The sequence below is a fragment of the Pomacea canaliculata genome, linkage group LG10 (assembly GCF_003073045.1).
Source record: "Pomacea canaliculata isolate SZHN2017 linkage group LG10, ASM307304v1, whole genome shotgun sequence".
NCBI lineage: Eukaryota > Metazoa > Mollusca > Gastropoda > Architaenioglossa > Ampullariidae > Pomacea > Pomacea canaliculata.
The window spans coordinates 22686158-22707675 of record NC_037599.1 but is presented as its reverse complement, the minus strand read 5'-3'; the positions used below and the strand labels follow the sequence as shown (position 1 = coordinate 22707675).

Below are 21518 nucleotides of genomic sequence, written 5' to 3'. Positions count from 1 at the left end.
AATCGGAACCATCAATGACAACGGAGAGAGACTGGCAGACTTTTGTGAAGAAAACAACCTACTGATTGGAGGCACACTCTTCCACACAAAGACATCCACAAGGCAACATGGACATCACCAGATGGGACCACAAAGAACCAGATAGACATGTCATCATCAACCGAAAATGGAGGAGCTCACTTCAAATGTTAGAGCCTACAGAGGAGCAGACATTGCCAGTGACCACACTCTTGTGATAGCCACAGTTTCTCTGAAGCTGCGTCGATCACGAGGAAACAGCACGTCAGCAGAGAGTGGACTCCGGCAAACTAAAAAATCCAGCCACCGAAAGGGCCTTTGCTATGGAAGTAAAGAACAGGTTCCAGGCACTAGGAGACCAACAAGAGATGACCTTAGACGACTTCAATCGAGTCTTACAGGAATCAGGAGAGAAAATACTGGGCTTCCAACGGAAAAAGAAAGAACAGTGGATCAGAGAAGAGACATGGAAGAAGATAGAAGAGAGAAAGTCAGCCAAACAAAGAATCAACAGCACCAGATCTGAACGCCTGAAGGAACAACTCAGACAAAGGTATACAAAACTAAACAAAGAGGTAAAGAGGATGCAAGAACAGACAAAAGACCATATAGAGAAACTGGCAGATGAAGCAGAAAATGCAGCAAGTAAAAATGACCTGAAGACACTGTACAAGATAAACAAACAGCTAAAAACGGGTTTAAGAACAGTGATGTTCCAGTGAAAGACATGAGCGTAATGTTATAGAGGAGAGGCAGGAAAACTACAGCGCTGGAGGGAACATTTTGAGTCGGTTCTGAACAGACCAGATCCCTCAGCTTGCAGACATCCAGCCAGCAGCTATAGACCTTGACATCTGCACAGACCCACCAAGCCTGGAAGAAGTGACAGCAGCAGTCAAGACAATGAAGAGCGGCAAAGCACCAGGGGCAGATGGAATAACAGCAGAGATGTTGAAAGCAGATATAAATGTGACAGCTCCCAAGCTGACTGAAATCTTCAGGCAAATTTGGAATCAGGGCAGGTCCCTGTTGCGTGGAAGACAGGGCTCATCTTCAAGTTACCAAGAAAGGAGATCTTGGAGACTGCAATAATTGGAGGGCATAACACTTCTTTCCCTCACCAGCAAGGTCTTCAGCAAGATTGTTTTGTCAAGACTGACGGCAACTCTTGAGAAGACCTCCGACCACAGCAAGCAGGATTTCGCCCTGGCGATCCTGCTCTGAACACATCTTCATTCTGCGACAGATTCTGGAGCAGAGCAACGAATGGAACACACCGCTGTACATCAATTTCATCGACCTGGAGAAGGCTTTGACAGCATCCACCGCGAGTCCTTATGGAAGATCCTGAGACATTACGGAGTCCCTGCAAAACTTGTTCAGGTCATTGCAATGCTGTACAGCGATTTTAAATCCCAGGTTGTCTGTGACACGGAGCTCACAGACCCCTTCAACGTCAGTACCGGGTGAAGCAGGCTGCATTCTGTCGCCGTTCCTCTTCATCCTGGCCATGGACTGGATCATGAAGACTTCCACCAACAGTGAGAGGAGAGGGATCAGATGGACCATGACTATGACAGCAACAACAGCGCTAGAAGACTTAGACTTTGCTGATGACATTGCCCTGCTGTCACACCGCCACCAAGACATGCAGAAAAAACAAAGGCCTTCTCAGAAACAGCTGGAAACCTTGGCTTGAAGGTCAGCACAAAGAAAACGAAAAGTATGAGAGTGAACGCCAGAGTCCAAGACAGCATCAAACTAAATGGAGAAGAGATTGAGGAAGTTGACAGTTTCACCTATCTTGGGTCCAAAATGTCAAACACCGGGGATGTGGAGGTGGAGATTCGAGCCCGACTGGCGAAAGCCAGCCAGGCCTCGCCTCACTCAGGAGCACATGGAAGGCAAAAAACATCAGCCAGAAGATCAAGCTGAGAATCTTCAAGTCAAATGTGATCAGCACCCTCCTTATGGATCAGAATCTTGGAAGATGACCAAAACCATCAGTAACAAGCTTGACGTCTTCCAAAACAGATGCCTCAGGCATACTTAACATCTTTTGGCCAACACTATCACCAACGAAGAACTCCACCGAAGAACTGAAACCGAGTCCATCACCACGCAGGTTCAACGAAGGCGTTGGCGATGGATTGGACATGTGCTCCGCCAGCAGACAGCAGACCTTTCCACAGTCGCCTACGATGGACTCCAGACGGCCGAAGAAAACGAGGCCGCCCAAAGGAAACTTGGAGAAGAACAGTGGAAAGGGAGATGAAGGGAAAGGGCTGGACATGGGTCACTAGAGCGGGTTTCAGCCGATCGACATCGGTGGCGGACTCTGGTTGAGCCTTATGTGCAACCTGATGCACGAAGAGGAATAGATAGATAGAAACACAATAATGTGAAATGCAAAAAAAAAAAAAAAAAAAAAAAAGAAGAAGAAATAAGCTTAATGATTGAAAAACAATGTAAACGCCAATTTTTCCAAGAGCTGGGGATAGAAACGGATTTTTTTATTTCACTAAAAAGATGAGCTAAAAACATAAGAACTGTTTTAATTTGCATTACTTAAGCACGAACTTACGTACAAAATTAACTTTAAAGTCACATATTTTCGTATCCAAAAACATGAAACATTGCCGAGTTCGAGATTTTCATCGTCGTAACAAAGATATTTCTTTTAGAATGATTGTTTTAACAGCTGAAGTACTAGAACCAAATATGGTCATAGTTCTGTCTCATAACGCAACAACTTTGTGACCGGTATTGATTATTCGGAGAGAAGTCTGGCGATGAGGTAGAGTTGTTTAATATTCCTCTCCTTCTCCTTCACCCTCGCCTTCTACGGAGTCGACGCCGACCTCCTCGTAGTCCTTCTCCAGGGCCGCCAGATCCTCACGGGCCTCGGAGAACTCGCCCTCCTCCATGCCCTCACCCACGTACCAGTGCACGAAGGCGCGCTTGGCGTACATGAGGTCAAACTTGTGGTCGAGACGGGCCCAGGCCTCGGCGATGGCCGTGGTGTTGCTCAACATGCACACGGCACGCTGCACCTTGGCCAGGTCACCACCAGGCACCACTGTAGGAGGCTGGTAGTTGATGCCCACCTATAAGACAAAACAACATCGGAAGGTGAGAAACAAAGGTTAATAAGAAATGAACATTTCCCATTTCTAGTTATGTTTCTTGTAGTAAAGAAAAAAAGCAGATTCTTGATCTATAGTTGGGTTACCTTGAAGCCAGTGGGACACCAGTCGACGAACTGGATGGTGCGCTTGGTCTTGATGGTGGCGATGGCGGCGTTGACATCCTTAGGCACGACATCACCGCGGTACAGCATGCAGCAGGCCATGTACTTGCCGTGGCGAGGGTCGCACTTGACCATCTGGTTGGCCGGCTCGAAGCAGGCGTTGGTGATCTCGGCCACCGTCAGCTGCTCGTGGTAGGCTTTCTCGGCGGAGATGACGGGGGCGTAGGTAGCCAGAGGGAAGTGGATGCGGGGGTAGGGCACCAGGTTGGTCTGGAACTCCGTCAGGTCGACGTTGAGGGCGCCATCGAAGCGTAGAGAAGCGGTGATAGAGGACACGATCTGACCGATAAGACGGTTGAGGTTGGTGTAGGTGGGTCTCTCGATGTCGAGGTTTCGTCGGCAGATGTCGTAGATAGCCTCGTTGTCAACCATGAAGGCACAGTCGGAGTGCTCGAGGGTGGTGTGGGTGGTGAGGATAGAGTTGTAGGGCTCAACCACTGCGGTGGATACCTGAAAAGCGACAAACCCAAGACAGTGATTAGAATATCAGCTTTATTCCATCATTTAAATGTAGTGATTAACCCTTAACCCTAAATAATTTTTATCTCTGCAATTTTCTTATCACATCAAATCTGTAAAGAAATTCTAGTCACCTGGGGAGCTGGGTAAATGGCAAATTCCAGCTTAGATTTCTTGCCGTAGTCGACAGACAGACGCTCCATCAGGAGAGAGGTGAAGCCAGAGCCGGTGCCGCCACCGAAGGAATGGAAGATGAGGAAACCTTGCAGCCCAGTGCACTGGTCAGCCAGCTTGCGGATGCGGTCGAGCACCAGGTCGACGATTTCCTTGCCGATGGTGTAGTGGCCGCGGGCGTAGTTGTTGGCGGCGTCCTCCTTGCCGGTCACCAGTTGCTCCGGGTGGAAAAGCTGGCGGTAGGTGCCTGTACGAACCTCGTCTGCGCAAGCGCAAATGTGCATGAGAATAGCCGCGCAAGTGCGTCATCCGATATTTAGTAATAATCTCTTCACATTTGAAATTAGACCAAAGAGAATACGAAGCCAAAGTCAAGACACATTATAGGCTTCATTAATGTTTAACACCAGTTGACCAGATATTTTAATATTATCTAACAACGTACCAACGACAGTAGGTTCGAGGTCGACGAAGACTGCACGTGGCACGTGCTTGCCGGCGCCCGTCTCGCTGAAGAAGGTGTTGAAGGAGTCGTCGCCTCCTCCGATGGTCTTGTCGGATGGCATCTGACCATCAGGCTGGATGCCATGCTCCAGACAGTACAGTTCCCAGCAGGCATTGCCGATCTGGACACCAGCCTGACCAACGTGGATGGAGATGCACTCACGCTGTGGAGAAGTAAAAAAAGAAAATACACGAATGCTCTTACTTTGTCAGATTTGACTTTTTTTCTGTGCACTGCGATGTCTGCATGCTTTTATCTCGAGAACAGAATGCGATGTGAAAAGCTGTTTGCATTCTGATACACTTTTAATCAGACAGGTCACATTTCTAAAAGAATGCCCGCCCCTTAAACAACAACAATAATTAAGGTAGGTGAAGTCACAATTAACCCTCCTGCGCTCTCACTCTCTCTCAACCCTACCCTCTCCCCTCCAATTAATCCACAATTTATTTCTCAGTTGCCTCCCTGAACTAAGCCATGCGTGTGTTGTTTACCATCATGCAAAGATTATACTCAGACTCCGAACGTGATCAGCGTCACGCACAGAAGTCATGATATAAACAAAAGAAAAAGAACACGCGCGGAGAAATTTCAGCTTTCTGTAACTTGCTATTGAATAGCAGGTTTTTCGTATTCAAGCCAGGAAAACGTCGGTGGGTCTGTAACTTGCGAATGCAAGCTTCCTGGATGAATGGCACGTTTTTCGTCTTCAAGATAGGGCAATCGAAATTGAACTACAAAGTGTGTGTGTACCTCAGTGCCGGTTTTTTATGCTTTAATGTTTATGTTTTATTCGAGCCTTTCAGCGCAAAACTACACCGAAAAACATCCTGAAATTTTCGAAAACAGTAAAGCATAACAACAAGGCAAACATTCAAAAACATGTATGTCCTGTTAGATGTTTAATGAGGTCTAGTGAATAGTGATGTGAAGTAAAGGCTAATTTTTACATAAAAGGATTGTAGGATCTGAAGCCAGCCAGCCGTCAGAACCAACCGATCCCCCGGCTCTCCGAGCTGGAAGCCAGGCCTTCCTCCCCCAAATCGATACACGCAGCACAGAATCTTAATTAAACAACTTTCAATGTTGCTTCCTGTGGATTTTTTAATAGGTTACAAGACACTCACCATGATGCTGTAGTTTATGAGCTGTTTTGCAGAATAAGCAAGAAAAGATTTATGGCCGCACCCTCACCAAGACCTGATGCGTCTCTCGTGAGAAACAACGAGCAGTGGAACCCGTTGCTGGGAGCCTTCCATCTTTATAGGCAGGGCTGGTTGTCATTGGTTGCGAGCCAAACAGCAGCTCATTGACACATCCGCTGGCAGACTGCAGTCCGCGAGTTGCGTCTCCACGTCGGCGCTGCTCTGTATAGTGTGGGTCTGGAACCGGCATACTTCCCGGTCTGGCCTCTGTCAAGTCATGGGAGTCAAACGATCATTCAAATGACTGGAAATGTTGGGAAAATAGTCCCAACGGTGTGCCAACGTCACCAACGTATCGAGTTGTCGATAGCGTTACGTCGTGCAGTCACCAGTAAAAGATATTTTATTGTCTTATCTGACTTCCCAAAAGGTTCTTAGTTGAATTGCAACAAAATTAATACAGAGTTTGATTGTTCTACGACGAATACAAAATGCAGAATAAGCGATGAAAATAAAACTAGGAACAACAAAACAGCTAGATCATACGATTTCATGATAGGTACTTTCTTTTAGACTTTACTGTTGCACGACAAAGGAACCCGACAAATAAAAGGCATTTAAGAAAAATGTAAAGTCGTTCGTATAACACTCATCAGCGTGAGAGGTCTCCCTTTACTGATACCCTAGATACCCAATGATGCAAAAATTCTTTTTTCTAGTGAATTGTGAGTCGTTTGTAAGAAGTTTGGCTCGATCCACAACCTCGTATTTGGTGTCTGTGCCTTGAGAGCAGAAAGTCCACATTCGAGACTTGTTTAGGCAAAGTGATGGGTATTTACCCGGAAAAGTAAAAGATAACGAAAAGGGAAATTTTACAAGCTATTTCCTAAACACGGTGAGCCACTCACAGTTCAGAGTTACTTGCCTACAGAACATTACCTTCACCTGAACACAATTAAATGCGAAAATGTGGCAAACATTATGAGGACAAGAAGGACAAAGACTGAACAGACAGATCGATTGAAAGAAAGAAAGAGCCTGCAAACATTCCAGTGATGTAAATAATATATGAAACTCGTCGTAATATGGTTATCTGATTTTTCTTTCTTTCAAAACAAGGCAAACTCTAGAAGAAGCGTTTCTTACTGAAGCGCGCGCGCACACACACACACACACACAGTAAAATCTAATGCGCTTAAACAAAATTCATTACCATGACAACAATAGCTGGCTACTAATTCTAAGAACTTTTTTTCCTTTTAGCATTAAACTCGACTGACATATCAAAGACTATACTAGCGTCCACAGAATAACCAGATAAAAAACATCAATAAAAGACAATTAACGTAAATATTTAACGCAGAGCGCGGAAACCGTTGCACGCCGTATCTTTCATTGAGTCAGTGTCTTTAATTAACTTGTTAATAAATAATTAAAAACTAAATCACCTACACAGTTGAATTTTCGGATGCGTAAATTTGTGCTGGCAGCTGGTGTCTGGATTGATATTATACATTTTACTTACTCGTATATTTTTATTTCAAAATATTAAAACCTGCTTTACTAACAAAATTGAATAATATATTAGAGCTAGCGAATATTTTTAATGTACTTTCACTGTTTCAGGGCTAAAAACAGATGTCTGGTCTTTATTATTTATACTGGGTATAGTAAGTAGTGGCGAAATGGAATCAATGTAATACTGATTTCCGAGTACACTGAACTGTCTAAATACGGGTCACGCTTCTATGATCTTCAGTTGATTACTCTGAGTGTTAGAAAATGATTCTCTCCTTCCTTGATGAGGTTGGTTTTTCCCTGCGTACTCATCCACCCACCTAGCCAGAAGTAAAAGCAATCTGCAAAATCGCCTGATCAATACAGCTGCCGGGTTCACTGCGCAGTTGGAAGCAGTCTGATGGAATGTAGAACGGCCACGCAATCGAAGAATGATCGAAGATAAATCGTCTAGCGTTAGCGAGTGCTGCGCACTCTTGCCATCTTGTCGTTGGCGTGGAGGCTACACGCGTGCCGAGCGTGGGGTGTGTGAACGGTGGGCGTAATAGCTGCTGGAGAGGTCACGCGCATGCGTGCGGGGAGGGGAGGTCTTAGTCACTGATCCCACAAGAACATGGCAACAATCCCACCACCAGCGGTATTCAGTCTCCTCTAAGCTTTAGCGAGTGGCCAGCCGAGTGTCATGGAAGCTGGTTGCAAAGTTGTTGCTTTTATCGATTGGAAACGAGCGAGCAGAGAAACAGATGTATAGGTAGCGATAGTAACAATGCAAGGGAGAAAAAAATCGTTTTTATTCTTCCACAAACTGTTCTCAACATGCAGCTAATTACTGCCATTCGCGCGCGTGCACGTTCATGTTTGCGCTTGTTTTTTTAGCGTCCTTCTTCGCCTGGCTCTTCTTAAAAAACAAACAACAAAAACACGCAGCCATGCTTTGATAAAGAGACAGATCGATTGGAGAACATCTCCTTGTCATTCTAGACAAAATGTCTTGAAGTTCTTGATTGTGAATTTTGAAGTTTCTCAGCATGTAACATATCTGTTTACAGGACTGGCTGCTTTGCCGTGATATAGCCTGATAGCTCCCAAACCCCTCCCCTAGCTCTGCAATATTTATTATGCAAGGACAAAGCCTGTATTTTCATTAGAGAAGTATGTCTTTCTTTCCTCTCGTCTCGTTTCACAATTGTCCTCACTTAATGTTGGAACATAATCTGTGCTGTTATAGCTAGTTGGATTCTTCTTTTCGTTTCAGAAAACAGAAATCCCCGTGTCTCATTCTCAGAGCAGGATCGGCACTACCAGGGATTTGTATAGTTTGTACTTTGTAGTAAACCTGGTGTTATGGCTATTCCAGATCCTATCCAGTCTAGCCATCACTGCTGTTGCTGTTGCGATCCTGATACGGATGTTTGACGTGGAACTGTGTCCTTAGAGAGGGTGGCTCCCAAGTACTTGAAACTGCTTACCTCTTCGAGCTACAGCCTGTTCACATATATCTCTGCTTTGCCGCTGCCATTGATTTTAGTTTTGCTCTTTTCAATGCTGGTCTCCGTTCCATGTACATTTAAACTGTCAGTCGGTCTGCGAGGTCTTGCAGTTCTTTGTTAGCTCCCGCTAACAGACCTATGTCGTCTGCAAAGCGTAGATTGCAGATCGGTCTTCCACCAACTGAAATTGAAGTATGATGGTCGTGGATGGTTTCGATCATGATGTTCTCCAAGATATTGAACAGCACCGGTGATAGGTTACATCGTTGACGTATGCCTATACGAAAGTAAGTTCCTATTTGGTTATCCAGCAAAACTGTACTCGCTGAGCTATTCTATAGCGCTTCGATGTCTTGAACAAGGCCTTCGATGTTGAATTTTCATATGCCATAACCCCTCGTTCCTGACTTAAATGACATCTTAAAGCCTACGAAGCTGTCACAGAGGTCCCACTGATTCTGAAGATTCTTCGCTATGAGAATGCGACAGTTGAAGATCTGCTCAACTGTGCTTCTACCTGGTGATCCATGGCTGTTTCTTACCGGCAGCGGTTCACTATGGCATTCTTGGTAAAACCTGTTTTTTTTTCCAACATGATGCAGTTATTTTGACCTAGCTGTGGAAAATCCGAAACTAAACTAAATTTCTCACCAAAAATTAGGCTTAAATGAGTTGATATTTGCCTTTTTCTACCAAGTTTTGTTCATACTCACAGGCAAACAAAAGTAAAATCCCTCTCTCCATCTGCTTTCTTGTTCTCGCTTGCCAGAAAATGGCAATTATACTGCTAAACACACGGGGGAAAAAAAAAACATGACATTGTTTTTCAGCATACGTACTCAAACTTTATTGAAGCATTGTCTACAGCTCAAACTGAAAGTAAACCTGAAATTCCACATGCTAAATTTTAGCTCGAACAAGAATCCAAACGGAATTGAATCTACTAAAATTGCTTAGTACAAAAAGCTACGGTGACATGAAGAACAACTGTTGGGGAATGAGGGGAACAATGTCATTTCTGGACGATACACAGTACGAGTACTTCTTACATGGTTAGAAAACAGAATGCATGCACCATCTGAAGTTGGTTGAAAAGTGAACTTCAAACACGCCATCTATGACAATGATGAAGAAACAACAAGCTCACATCATACTGTAAGGCAACACATCTTTATCTTTGCACAAATGCATCCAATGCTTTCAAAGGTGTGAAACATTTTCCAAATGCAGTAGCAGCCCATCAAAGCCTGCCTTTCTCTGGATGGTTTGATCTTATGTGTAAACAAATAAACAACAATAATAATAATAAATTCAAAAGATTAAGTACATCAACTCCAACATATCAACATTTTTAAGCTTATTAGGCAGGGGAAACTGTTTTTGTCTTTCCCTCGAAAAGCTCTCAAAAACTGTCTCTCACAAGAAAAACTCAACACCAAACACAGCAATTCCCCTCCGTTAAAAAAACAACACTGCATTCAATTTCACAGGCAGTTTGAGTCTGAAGCAGCAGCAGTAACAGCAGAAGCTAGGGTTTAGCTGATTATGCCACGACAATGAGACTGATGGAACCAAATAAATTAGATGATACACACACCATGAAATAATGAAACACCAGAAGCTAAAACCCAAGCAAATGTTCAAAACAGAAAAAGTGCACTAGGCAATCTGTTAATTACGCTATCCAACATAAGAATGAAGACAAGGGATGAAAAGTCGTCTCAGGAAAGGTAATGTATAAAGATACATCTTACATGCGTTAATGTATTGAGCTCGCAAGCTGGTACGAATTAAACATTTGTGATACTGGAAGGATTACTGCGAAGAGAGAAAAAATTGTAAGATAGCAAACATTTAAGCAACAATTTCATCCCAGAAGATCATGCATAAAATGAACACAATTATGAGGCAAGTTCTGGTTTTTTCCTTGAGCACTCAGCTCATCGAGAAAAGCACCACCATAAGAGTTGAGAAAAAACATGTTTAACTAACCCATTTAGTCAAAAGAATGAAACATAAACAGTTGCATATCAATTAATATTTGGGACTGAAAGCAGATGTGGGTATACCGTCAAAAATTCAAATGTCCTGAAATACAAAGCACAACTGTCAAGGGCAGACCAACTCTTGATGAGTGCAACACAAAATTTCATTCTGCAAAAGCCTAGCAGGATATTCTGGTGCAGTAGGGAAAAAAAATTGTGGACAACTGACTGGCGTTATCTGAAAACAAGGCGTCAGAAGAATTCCCAATCTGATTTCAGAGCAAGTGGCGGTGTTGGGCACATATCTCTGCGTTTTCAGTCAAGTGGCTAGCTGACCTTGGACTGCCAACAAAGGTCTGTTCATGAGATGGATGGTGGGAAGGACTAGGACAGAACAGGAACAGGGTGGAGGGAGGGGAGGGGGAGTTTCATGTATCCCTCTCTACTTCTTCAGGCATCCACCTCAATTTTTGTTTCCTGACGATTTACCTTCTTCTTCTGTACTTCCTCAATACGACGCTCCTGAAAAATATATTGATATATATATGTGTGTGTGTTGCTATGCACAGACATGTTCATCATGCAGTTTATCTTTGCTAACGTTTTCTATAATAAAGATTTTATTAAAGATAAAGAGGTTTAATGAAATCTTAACCATGTTGTAAGGATTCCTAGGTCAGATGATGTTATCAAGCCAATGCTACCTCACTCTGACAAAAAACACTTTTTAAAAATGTAAAAAAATTAGAGACCAAACCTTTCCATAGAATTTTTATGAAATAGTAAGTGGTAATACATTAAATGCCAAAATAATTAAAGAGCTGATGTTCATGCTAACATCCTGTAATGCTGTAGAGTTATAATGCAAGAAACAAAGAGGTAATCTATCTCTTCCTTTTAATATTAAAAAGAAACAGTGTTCCAGTACTAACATGTTCAAGAAGACGTTCCTGCAAAGCACGCAGCTGTTCCTCCCGATTGCGGAGGGCATTCTCCATCTTGCTCACCAGTTTCTCTTCACAGGCTTTGCCCATGTTCTCACTGGCCTGGCACACTTCCTGGATGTGGTTAGCCTGCAAGAGCAGAGAAAGCGCCCTCCTTGACATTGACAAACCCACATTATTACACATAAACCCAATACTCTGTCCTTCCAACTGGCTTTAATCTAGCTCTACAACAAAAACAAAGGGAAATTTTCTTCAAGATGCAAGACAAAAGCATTTTCCATCACCTTCCTTTGACAGTACCACTGCAAATGGCTTGTGTCAAATAAAAGCATCACATGGAATAGGTCCCACTTCCAAGGAAGCCTTTTACCAATTAAAGAGTTTTTCTAGCAAATATCCCCAAAGAAGCATTAGAACAGCATCTGATTTCTTGCAGCATAAGAAAGAATGAAAAGGTGTCACTTTAGGATAAGAAAAGTGCCTTAATGTAAGACATTAATTCTAAGTGGACAAAAGGGAAAAACATACAACTTAAAACATGTCCAGCTAAATTAGAGTTTAAGACAAAGAACTTGCTAAAATAAACAATGGAAAAAAAACTATTAAATTTGTAGATACTTATTTTAAAAACCCACATGACAAATATTCTACTGAAATATGGTGCAAGACATTTGTTATTCTGAAGAGGTACCTGTGTGTAACAAATAAAAGAAAACATTTTAAAAAGAACTAAAAAGCACAAGAAACCCCACAAAACTTTGGGTATATAAATTAGCATTTACATGCATATAAATTTATAAATATGTTGTAGATGGAAAAGTTTTCCACAAGGTTGTCTGACAAATTAAAAGACACCAAAAAACCTTTTAATATTAATATTACGACAACCTTCAGCTGAAAGAATTGTTGGCATTAACACCAACAACTGTAAAAATAAGTTTTGAAACTTTTAACTCTCAAACTGTCAGAAAGGTGCCCAAATATAATAATAAACATATATAGTAAATAATGATGGAAAGGATAAAATGAAAGGAGGAAAAATGCAAAATGCAAAAACACCTCCAAAGCCAAAGAGTCAGCATGACCAGTTGTTACTTTAACACTAATACTTGCACATACACACAAAAGCATAAGGAAACACAGCCCTCTGTATGAACTAAGGGAAGCATGATGGCAAAGCCCCAAATAATCAAGCATGCTCATGCGAATCTAACCAACTCACATGCTCTCTCAGCCGCTTCAGCATGGTCTGTAACTGATTGTGCTTGTTCTCTTCATACACTTCAAACTTCTGGGAAAGTTTGTTGTTGATTTTCTCCTGAAACTCTTCTGCCATCTTGTCGCTTTGCCTACAGGTCTCTGTAACTCTGATGGACTGGAGCGCAGGCAAAGAAGACAGAGAGAGAGAGAAGGAACCAAAACCAAAGAATGAACAAAAAGTGAACCAAAACATTTCACTGTCCCTTCCCCCTACCAGAGAATGACAGTACAAGAAGAAATGAATTACAGAGGGCCAACAAAATCATACAATTACAAATGGTTTTCTAATAATCAGATGCGGCCCTATGCTCCTTGAGGAGTAACAAGGAATAAACTAAACTTCTAATAAACAGCATAGGACAGTTTGCACTGAATATCTAACCTGTTTATTTGAGAACAATTTTATATGAATTTTTATCTAAAACCTAACAAATATTAGTGTTTATTATTGGAAGCATCTTTACCAGAATGGCAAAACTTCTTGAATGGACCCAACAATTATTTCACAAGGCATATGTCTCTCTATATAATATACATGTTATTGAATTAGACATTTTCATCGAATCAAGAGTTTAGAAAAATAACGTTTTTAATAAATGTTTATGCCTTGCATAAATGTTTCATTATCATTTTTTACTAACAAAAATAGGGGTGTGAAAACAAGTTTGTAAAAGGCCTAGATTTTGGCAGTGTAAAGGAAACAGTATTAAGGCACTTTTTTTAAAAAGGGCACATTCTCATCTTTATACTTTACCAATGGATTTAATTTGATACATCAGAAGAAAAACTTAAACATGGGTTTTGCAATACAGAGGTTTTGTGAGTAATAACACTTAGATAAAATAACTTTCTAGTTGTCACACCAACTGATGCTGACATGACACAAAACAAGACACAAAACAGGGTTCCACCTCATTTCAAGTGAATTTCATCAAATATGACATGACAAACAGGCCAAAAATAAAATGACAGATATCCAGCAGTCTAGCAGGATGGTATATGGGGAAGGTAGGGAAAGGTAGGAAAAGGAAGAAAATGGCCTTGTCAATTTTTGCCATCAATTTGATGAAAAGTTACACTGCATGAATGGAACACAGCCCAAGTGTCCTTTAACACACTCCACACACTGGGTGAAGAACAACATAACAGGATCTGACACAGCAAAACAAAGAAATAGAAAATTTCAGCCCCATACATGTTCACGCAAGCGTTCTTGTAAAGCCTTGATCTGTGCCTCGCGGTTCTCCTTGTTGGCTTCCATAGACCGGCGCAGCTTTTCTTTGGTGGCATCCGAGAACTCTTTGCTCTCTTGCTGGGCTTTGGCCATCACTTCTTGTGCTCGCTCTCTTTCTTTTGCCAGTTGCTCAAGACGCTGCGCTTCCAGCGACTGCTTACAGAAACAAGAGAGGATGACTATGTAAAACAAAAGAATTCTTAACTCATTAAAACATTTGTAATCACTCAGAATCACTCCAAAATTATTGGAGTAAAGTCTTAATCAAAGTGGTATTACCTGAAAAATGCATGTTTTATATTATCTTTAATCACTCTTCTGAATACGTCAATTGATATATTTGTTCCATTTTTTTGCAATGTTACTGATTTTATAAAATGCTTCAGTTGTACATACGTATAAATATACATTTTTTGAAACAATAAAAAATAAAAATAAACAGTACATAAATATAAAACTTGCTAATAAAACAGTTCAATAAGTCATGAAATTGATTCAGTTAGACATCTGCTTACATACCTTCTAGCGATTCAGCATACACAAACACAATTAATTAAAGCATTGTAAGTCTAACAACATACTTTGCATAAATCTGGCTAGAGAGAATTTTTTGTTTGATTTTAACTGTGAGTAGCTATTTTAATGTATCAGACTACTTTCAAGCATTGTTTTCAACTGTTAGTGAAATTCAAGATCACTGGAGGTATGCTTCTCATAAAATTTTGCTTCTTTCAACCCTATAAAACCTTCCATTATAAATAAGCAGTTTCTGAGTTTTCTAACCTGGGTTTGTAGGCAAGGTGGTTTTCAACTCTCCACCCCCTTCCCTAAACTTGCTATTAAACATAATGTAATTGTAAAATAACTCATTTCATTAAAATCAAATGCTAAATTTGCACATGGTAATCTTTTAACTCACTTGACACACTGTTCCACAAGTCTCGTGGAGTCTGGCTACCTATATGCACACTGTGCCACATGTGTCATGAAAACTAAAATTCTTCATGCTAATCTAATGGTAAATGGGGAGCAGCCACTTCTCCAACATCTTTGTTTAGAATCTCAAGATCATTTGGTTTTTATCACTATTAAATGTCAATAGCTCACTAATATGAGTAGGCCCCAATACAGCTGCTTTGTTCAGTCTCAAGATCATTTTTTCTTAATCATTCTTAAAATGTCAAGAGCTCATTAAAATATATATAGCAACCAACTGCCTGAGTTGATCACCATAAATGGCAGGAACCAGGACATTTTTTTTTTAATTTTATATTCAACACAAATTTATTGTGTCCATTGTGTCTAAGGCACAGCATGCTGAGAGTGAAACCCAACACCCTTCTTATTTTCTTTTGAAAAAATGCTGGGCAGGCAATAATAATGTTCCAATCACAGGTTCATAAAAGCCTCAAAAGGGAAGAATGATGTCTGCTCCAAAGTATCATTTAAAAAAAAAAAAAAGACAAAGCCCTCACCTGCCGCCTCTCTTCTGCCTTCTTCAGCTTGAGTTTTATGTCATCTTCTGACAAGACCACACGATTTATCTTTGGAGGGGAAACTGGGCGGAGAGGATTATCATTAGAAGCTGGCTTCAGGATCACCTCAAAGGCCAGACTGCCAGACTTTGGTACTGGTTTATCAGCTGTCAAGCATAACACAAAATTAGTACATGTAATACATCACTACTCTTGCTCAAATTATCCTTTGTTTAGCTCAAGTTTCTACAGCATGTTTAATAATTACAATGTTACAATGTCTTGGGAAAGGTGGGCACACACTCATAATATCTGAGATGCATTTAGCAGTTTTGGCTTTGTGGTGCAATTAAATACAAGTTCAACTGTTGACTGCTACTGGAATTTCAAGTTGTCCAGACTGTGCTGAACTACAATGGGATAAATTCAATAAATATTCAGCCACCTCAAACCACACTCAGTAAAACTTGGGATCATAAGCAACATTTCCCCAAAATTTTCTTCCACGTCTTTTTTTCTATTGTTGTTTCAAGGGTTTTAAGATTGCAAAATAATAAACATGACCAAATGCAAAAAATGTGAGTACTTCCCTCTGCTTCTATTCATAAATGCCTGCATGTATGCATGTGCTCTCTCTCACACACATATATAAAATTATATACATACACATGTTCAAACATATATTTGGATTTTTTTAGATATCTAACTAGTTTAATATCAACATTTACTGTTTGGAAGATGAATAAAATGCATTGGACATTGCATCTAGCAGGTACTTTAATAAATGTAGTGATGGCGGTTGGGGAAGGGGGTAGAGAAAGAGAAGGTGACTGTGTACAGGCACACCTCTATGGGTGACTACTCACAAAAATCACTACACTGGATGGGAACTCCCCATCACTTTCCCCACTTCCTACCCTACCTCTCTCTGACAAGTTTGATTTGTGATGCCTGAGCGCATGAAACTTGAATAACACCAGTAAAGTTGGCTTTATTACCCTGTTTACATACACTGTGATTTTTTAAGGAAACACTGAAAGATTTTGTGATAGAAAAATATAGTAAGGATTTAATGCTAGAAAATAAACTCACAAAATATGAAGCAAAGAATGATAGAATTTAGCCTAAATCATAGTCCTCCACACAGCTACACTTTTACAAATAATTTTATCTCATTCAATTTTATGGCTGACCCTTTTAACAGACTTTCACAAAACTGGAAATCACTGAGAAAAAAAAAAAGAGAAGGCCTATCTAGTATGTTTCATGCAATGTGCACCACTTTTACACCACATTTAATAAAAAAAAAAAAAAAAAAAAAGAATGGAGAACATCAAGATTGGCATGTTCACTTGCCATGAGCAAACATGCAAGTTGTTTTCCAGATTCAGAAAAAGGATAGAAAACTGATAGGAATATCAAAACTACATTCAGCCTGATTAATTACAAAAAAAATTAGGTGAAGATGTGTAAAATACCAAAAAAAATATCAGTCTTGATTCTTGCAATAAAGTTGTGAAATGCAATGGTTTAAAGGTGTGAATCCTTGAAACCATAGCTGAACATCAAAATAGCCACAAATCAGCACAGCTAAACACAAGAAAAAAAATATCAGGTGCACAAAAATGACACATCGATACTTTGAAGCTGCCATTCAGTTCACAACAGCAAACATTACCTTTGCCTTTCCAAACCACCATAGCATCGTATCTGCTGGAATTGGGGTGTACTTTACGAGGTTTCTGTGACTTATTGTCACGCATACACAAAAAGGTGAACCAACTGCACACTGCCGCAGCATTGAGGGAGAAAAACAAGACAAATGCATTGTATCTGGATTGTCTGAAATATGCCCTAACAGGTAAACAATTGTTACTGGGTTATGAAGACAGGGCTTATATTAAAGCTGACTGCCCACAACTATCCTCAAAATGTTCAGATATTTGTCTGCATAAAATTAACATCCACTCACTGTTTAAATGCCACTCTTTAAACTGCAATTTTTTTCACCAAAAGTTTTGATTTTTTTTCTTTGATGCATACAGGAGAAATTCTTTTAGAAAAAAAGGATAAAATTTTGTAACAATAGAATCATGATCAATAGCCCCAATAACCACCATCCCTGATGATGTCATCAGAGCCATTTTCCGGCAATACAGCCTCCATTTGGATTTTCACATTATTCAGTTCCAAGCAACCCACTTAAGACATAGAGAATGCACTAGATTATAGAAAAATAAAATGTATTACACATGTAAAAAAACTACCATGACACACTGGCTTCCAAAGTTTACCATAATACCTGCCAATAAGGTAAAGAACATGCCAAATTGCAAACTGACAGTTGGAGGGGGGGAACCCTATGGACCTATTATTTTAATTTTTCTGAATGTTCTAATTCTAAACAATATATTGAAAGTGGCCCTCTCAAATTAATGAATAATCTTTCTGAGAACAAGTTCACAGAAAAATGTGTCCAGATCTTTATTGCCTGCGTAAGATATGTTCTTATTCATTACAATCTCTGTAACCGACACATCACGTGATCAATGTTCTACGTTCCATGTCCTTACCTGTCGACATCTTCACTCCTGGTTGTAGACAATTCTAACAGCTAGGGAAATATCTCACAAGTTTTTCTGAAAAAGAGAAGAAAATACACAATTTCTGTGACTCCCAGCTGTAGATTGTTTTCTACATGGTTTCTAGATGAGCATACACCAAGCAGTCAGACATTCACCTACTAAATTATGAAGAACAAGACCAAGAATGCTTCCAAATGTTAAATGTGGTTAAGATGGGTGGAAACGGAGAAAATCGTCCCTGCTGGACTTGTCTTCAACATCCAGAGTCCACTCCCTCACCTTTTCATTTATGCTTGCTGTAACATCAGTGTGGCAAAGAGGAGGTATGCGACTGGTGTGAGCAGCCAACACCTCAAATGCAGCTACTGATGTGGGCTGACTCAGACAGCCTCAGACCACATTATAATAATTCATTTGGTTGGGTGCGTCATCACAGACTAACCAACGATCTTTTCAGGGCTTTCCGCACCAAAAGAGCCAAAACAGTATTGTCCCTCCTTCTAAATAATACAAGACAAGATCACAGGTGGACAAAAATATTTTGTTAGCATTTTCTGGGTACCTTACATCGAAAATTTTGTTGTAAAGAATGCATTATGGTAGGCTCAAGGGTTCAATGTTAATGTGGCTGGTGGAGGTCTAGATCAATAGTCTGGTGCTGCAAGCAACCCTGTCTTGTGAGTTGATGCCAGCTCAGCTCTGGCTTCCAGCACAGATAAAAATTATTGATTCTAAGCTACTGGACCAGTTCTCTTTATGGCTGCTACATCTGACAATGCCATCTCTGAGTATTCATCAGAGAAGACTACCTTCTCTTCTCATTTCTTTAAGATGATTTATTTATTTAACTAAACTGGACATTAATCTTTTAACCTCTATAGTTTTACCATTACAGACTTTCTTCAAGAGTAGTAAAATATAGAAATGGATTCCTTTTCTTTGTCAAAACACAACATATGTCTCTGAGGTATGGAGCTGACGATCAACTAGATCGTCCATGTCCAGACTTCTCCTTTTCAAAAACTCCCCCGACGTCAGTAAGTTCGATTACCAAAAGAAATCTTCATCATAGAAAAGTTGTGCTCAACAGTGAAGGGAAACTGAAATAAAAATAGTGTTGGGAGAACAAGATGCTGTAAGCTTTGTAAGGTGTGATTTGTGTAAAGGGGAATTCTGAATTCTGCTGTTGACCTACCACTTCCTACTTTGCCACTGGAAATGCTGTTTACTTCTGGTTAACATCTGATGGGTATAGAGGTTTAAGCGACCTATGAACCCGAGCTTTTTGACTTATTACAGAGAGGCTTGATCATTTTTTTTTTAGGACTGTGTCGCATTGGTGAAGTCCAAGCTGGCACCCCCGAGGTGATTCTATGTCTACGCAGAGGCACGGTGTCCAGCTACACTGAAATGCTTGCCGCAGTTCCTGAAAATCAATAGCACAAGACACACTGGCGCCTGCCCAGCCTATTCTTTGCCAAGGTTTTTCTGCCCACTAACACCGGCTTCCGAAGCATCGTGATCGATTTGTTTTCTTCCTCTATTTCTACGTTTCATCCCCCTACTTTTGTAAAAACAAAATCAATAATTTGTTTGAACGTCCATACACCAGCAGGCTGTCTATTGCTGCTGTCTTTTGCTTAGGAATTTTATGTCTACCGTCAACATCAATAAAGGTTCATTAAATGGTGGGAGTTGTCGTGAGGCGGTAGGCAAGAGAACCCCTCTCGAACAATGGAGCAATTTTTCGCAGCGGTGGGAGTATGGTGAGAACATGTACTTGTCATTACATCTTTCACGCGCTCCGCAGCGGTCACATTTTGTCCGTACACATTTCGCAGGGCTTTTAAACAAAAGAAACGATGCTTGTCATTGTTCGATCGTTTCTATTGCGATTTGAGTAACTGATTCTACGTAGCAAGCGCTGTGTTCCGAAACTTAACGTTTCGACGTAGCACGGACGTGTATAGGCAAAGCCACAGTATATACGTACATGCCCTATCGACATGCATTAAACTGAGTACATGTGTTTAAAAAATAAATTTAAAGGAACATTCAAACTATCTTCTTGTCTACTTGATCGGGTGGTGGTTGGGGGGTGGGTGGTGGGCGAAGTGAGTGTGGAGGCAATACGTAAATACGTTGAGTTGAAAGATGTGTTGTGGTGACCTCTGGGATAGATCAGCTGCGCTCCCCTTCCGGAAGCGGTACACGTGCAGTTTACGCCGCAGAATTGCCAAAGAACAGAAAATCCGGTGAAATATTTTCACTTTCCTGGCTTAAATTTCTGAACAAAAGTAAGAACCCTCGCTGGAATGGCCAACGATCGAGAGTAGCATAATTTCATTTTATATACACCAAGCTTCACCCAACGCCAACAAACGATCAACTAAGCTGTGAACATTACAACAGTCCGGGGATATTATCCAAAACGCTGGAAGGCAGTTAGATCAGAATCATGTCAAAACCACGATTTTGGCACAGATGACAGTATGCAGATGCTAAATGGGCGAGTTTACATCATATAGGCTACTCCCATCGACTCGCTCACAATTCACTGTCAGAAAATACTGGCGCTGTGGGTATTAGGTTCGAATCTGAGAGCTGCAGAATGACACGACAGTCATTTGTACTTCGTGCGAACACTATCGAACACAGCCTCGATTTGACGCAAAGTAAATAACTTGTTTTAAATCAGGCCTGGGTCAAATTCAAGTTACGGTACAGAATGATCAGGCACTGCCATCAGTTTGAACAATTATCAACAAATAAGTGATTAAAAAGGCCAACAAACAGAACATCTAAACACATTTTTTCGTGTGGAGAGAATGCATGAATGCCATATTAGCGTATTCTTTATCTGAAACTTTTCACGATTATTAACCATTGCGAGAAAATCATTTATGAATCGCCTATTATTGAATGAGTTGTCACAATTAACGTGCAAAACTATCAAAAAAATCTTTAAAAGTGTTGAACTTCGGTGACCAACTGTTGATTCTAAATTCAAATGTTGCGAAAAAGTCCTTAATTCTTTCGATCAGTCCTAAAGGCGATTTCTTGGTTCTTATATAGATTGCAAACCAAAAAATATCAATTGTATTATAGCCCGTAGTTTTTATCAGAACTTGGGGAAATCGAACATATTTTTCGGGTTTTATGAAGCCTGCATTTGGTGCATCTTACCTCTCGAGGAGAAAGCTTGCAAACAACGGGATGCAATCTTCGTTATTATGTTTGGACTAAAAACGCGCGCGCTAAAAACAGACGTTGAAAGTTCATTGCTTTATTTACTCACTGGCGTCAGTAATGCTAATACGACTAGTTTTTTGTTAATTTCAGTATGGATAATAATAATAATAGTTATAATATATTCTAGTGCGTTTATTATTCTGTCAAACAACAAAGTTTTG

General features: G+C 40.6%; 2 protein-coding genes across 9 annotated transcripts; both read right to left on the bottom strand.

The window, feature by feature from the left end:
* Window positions 1–2497: 2497 nt before the first annotated feature.
* Window positions 2498–5745, bottom strand: LOC112573553 (tubulin alpha-1A chain-like). The gene is made up of 5 exons (XM_025254036.1): window positions 5594–5745; window positions 4407–4629; window positions 3922–4223; window positions 3251–3778; window positions 2498–3125 (listed from the first exon to the last, which is right to left on the bottom strand). The coding sequence occupies exons 1-5, from the start codon at window positions 5594–5596 to the stop codon at window positions 2826–2828; spliced, it is 1356 nt and encodes a 451-aa protein (XP_025109821.1). The 5' UTR covers window positions 5597–5745; the 3' UTR covers window positions 2498–2825.
* A 3696-nt stretch (window positions 5746–9441) lies between these two features.
* LOC112573941 (stathmin-like) lies at window positions 9442–21397 on the bottom strand. 8 transcript variants are annotated; one of them, XM_025254651.1, is made up of 8 exons: window positions 21292–21397; window positions 18094–18159; window positions 17199–17309; window positions 15521–15687; window positions 14007–14201; window positions 12774–12926; window positions 11537–11677; window positions 9442–11126 (listed from the first exon to the last, which is right to left on the bottom strand). In XM_025254651.1, the coding sequence occupies exons 2-8, from the start codon at window positions 18101–18103 to the stop codon at window positions 11055–11057; spliced, it is 849 nt and encodes a 282-aa protein (XP_025110436.1). In that variant the 5' UTR covers window positions 18104–18159; window positions 21292–21397; the 3' UTR covers window positions 9442–11054. The 8 variants fall into 8 exon arrangements, with proteins under 8 accessions (XP_025110436.1, XP_025110435.1, XP_025110438.1 ...); XM_025254650.1 differs by lacking the exon at window positions 21292–21397 and adding an exon at window positions 18385–18538; XM_025254653.1 differs by lacking the exon at window positions 21292–21397 and adding an exon at window positions 18385–18536 and having other exon boundaries at window positions 14007–14198.
* Between the last annotated feature and the right edge of the window lie 121 nt (window positions 21398–21518).

Bases quoted from the DNA above. Each gene is read 5' to 3' on its own strand.
- LOC112573553 (XM_025254036.1), bottom strand. The intron at 3,779-3,921 runs GTGACTAGAATT...GTCGCTTTTCAG, and splicing joins CCATTTACCCAGCTCCCCAG to GTATCCACCGCAGTGGTTGA. The intron at 3,126-3,250 runs GTAACCCAACTA...TTTGTCTTATAG, and splicing joins GGTGTCCCACTGGCTTCAAG to GTGGGCATCAACTACCAGCC.
- LOC112573941 (XM_025254651.1), bottom strand. The intron at 12,927-14,006 runs GTATGGGGCTGA...CCTGCGCTCCAG, and splicing joins AAGAACGCTTGCGTGAACAT to TCCATCAGAGTTACAGAGAC. The intron at 11,678-12,773 runs GTGAGTTGGTTA...CTGCTCTTGCAG, and splicing joins TGAAGCGGCTGAGAGAGCAT to GCTAACCACATCCAGGAAGT.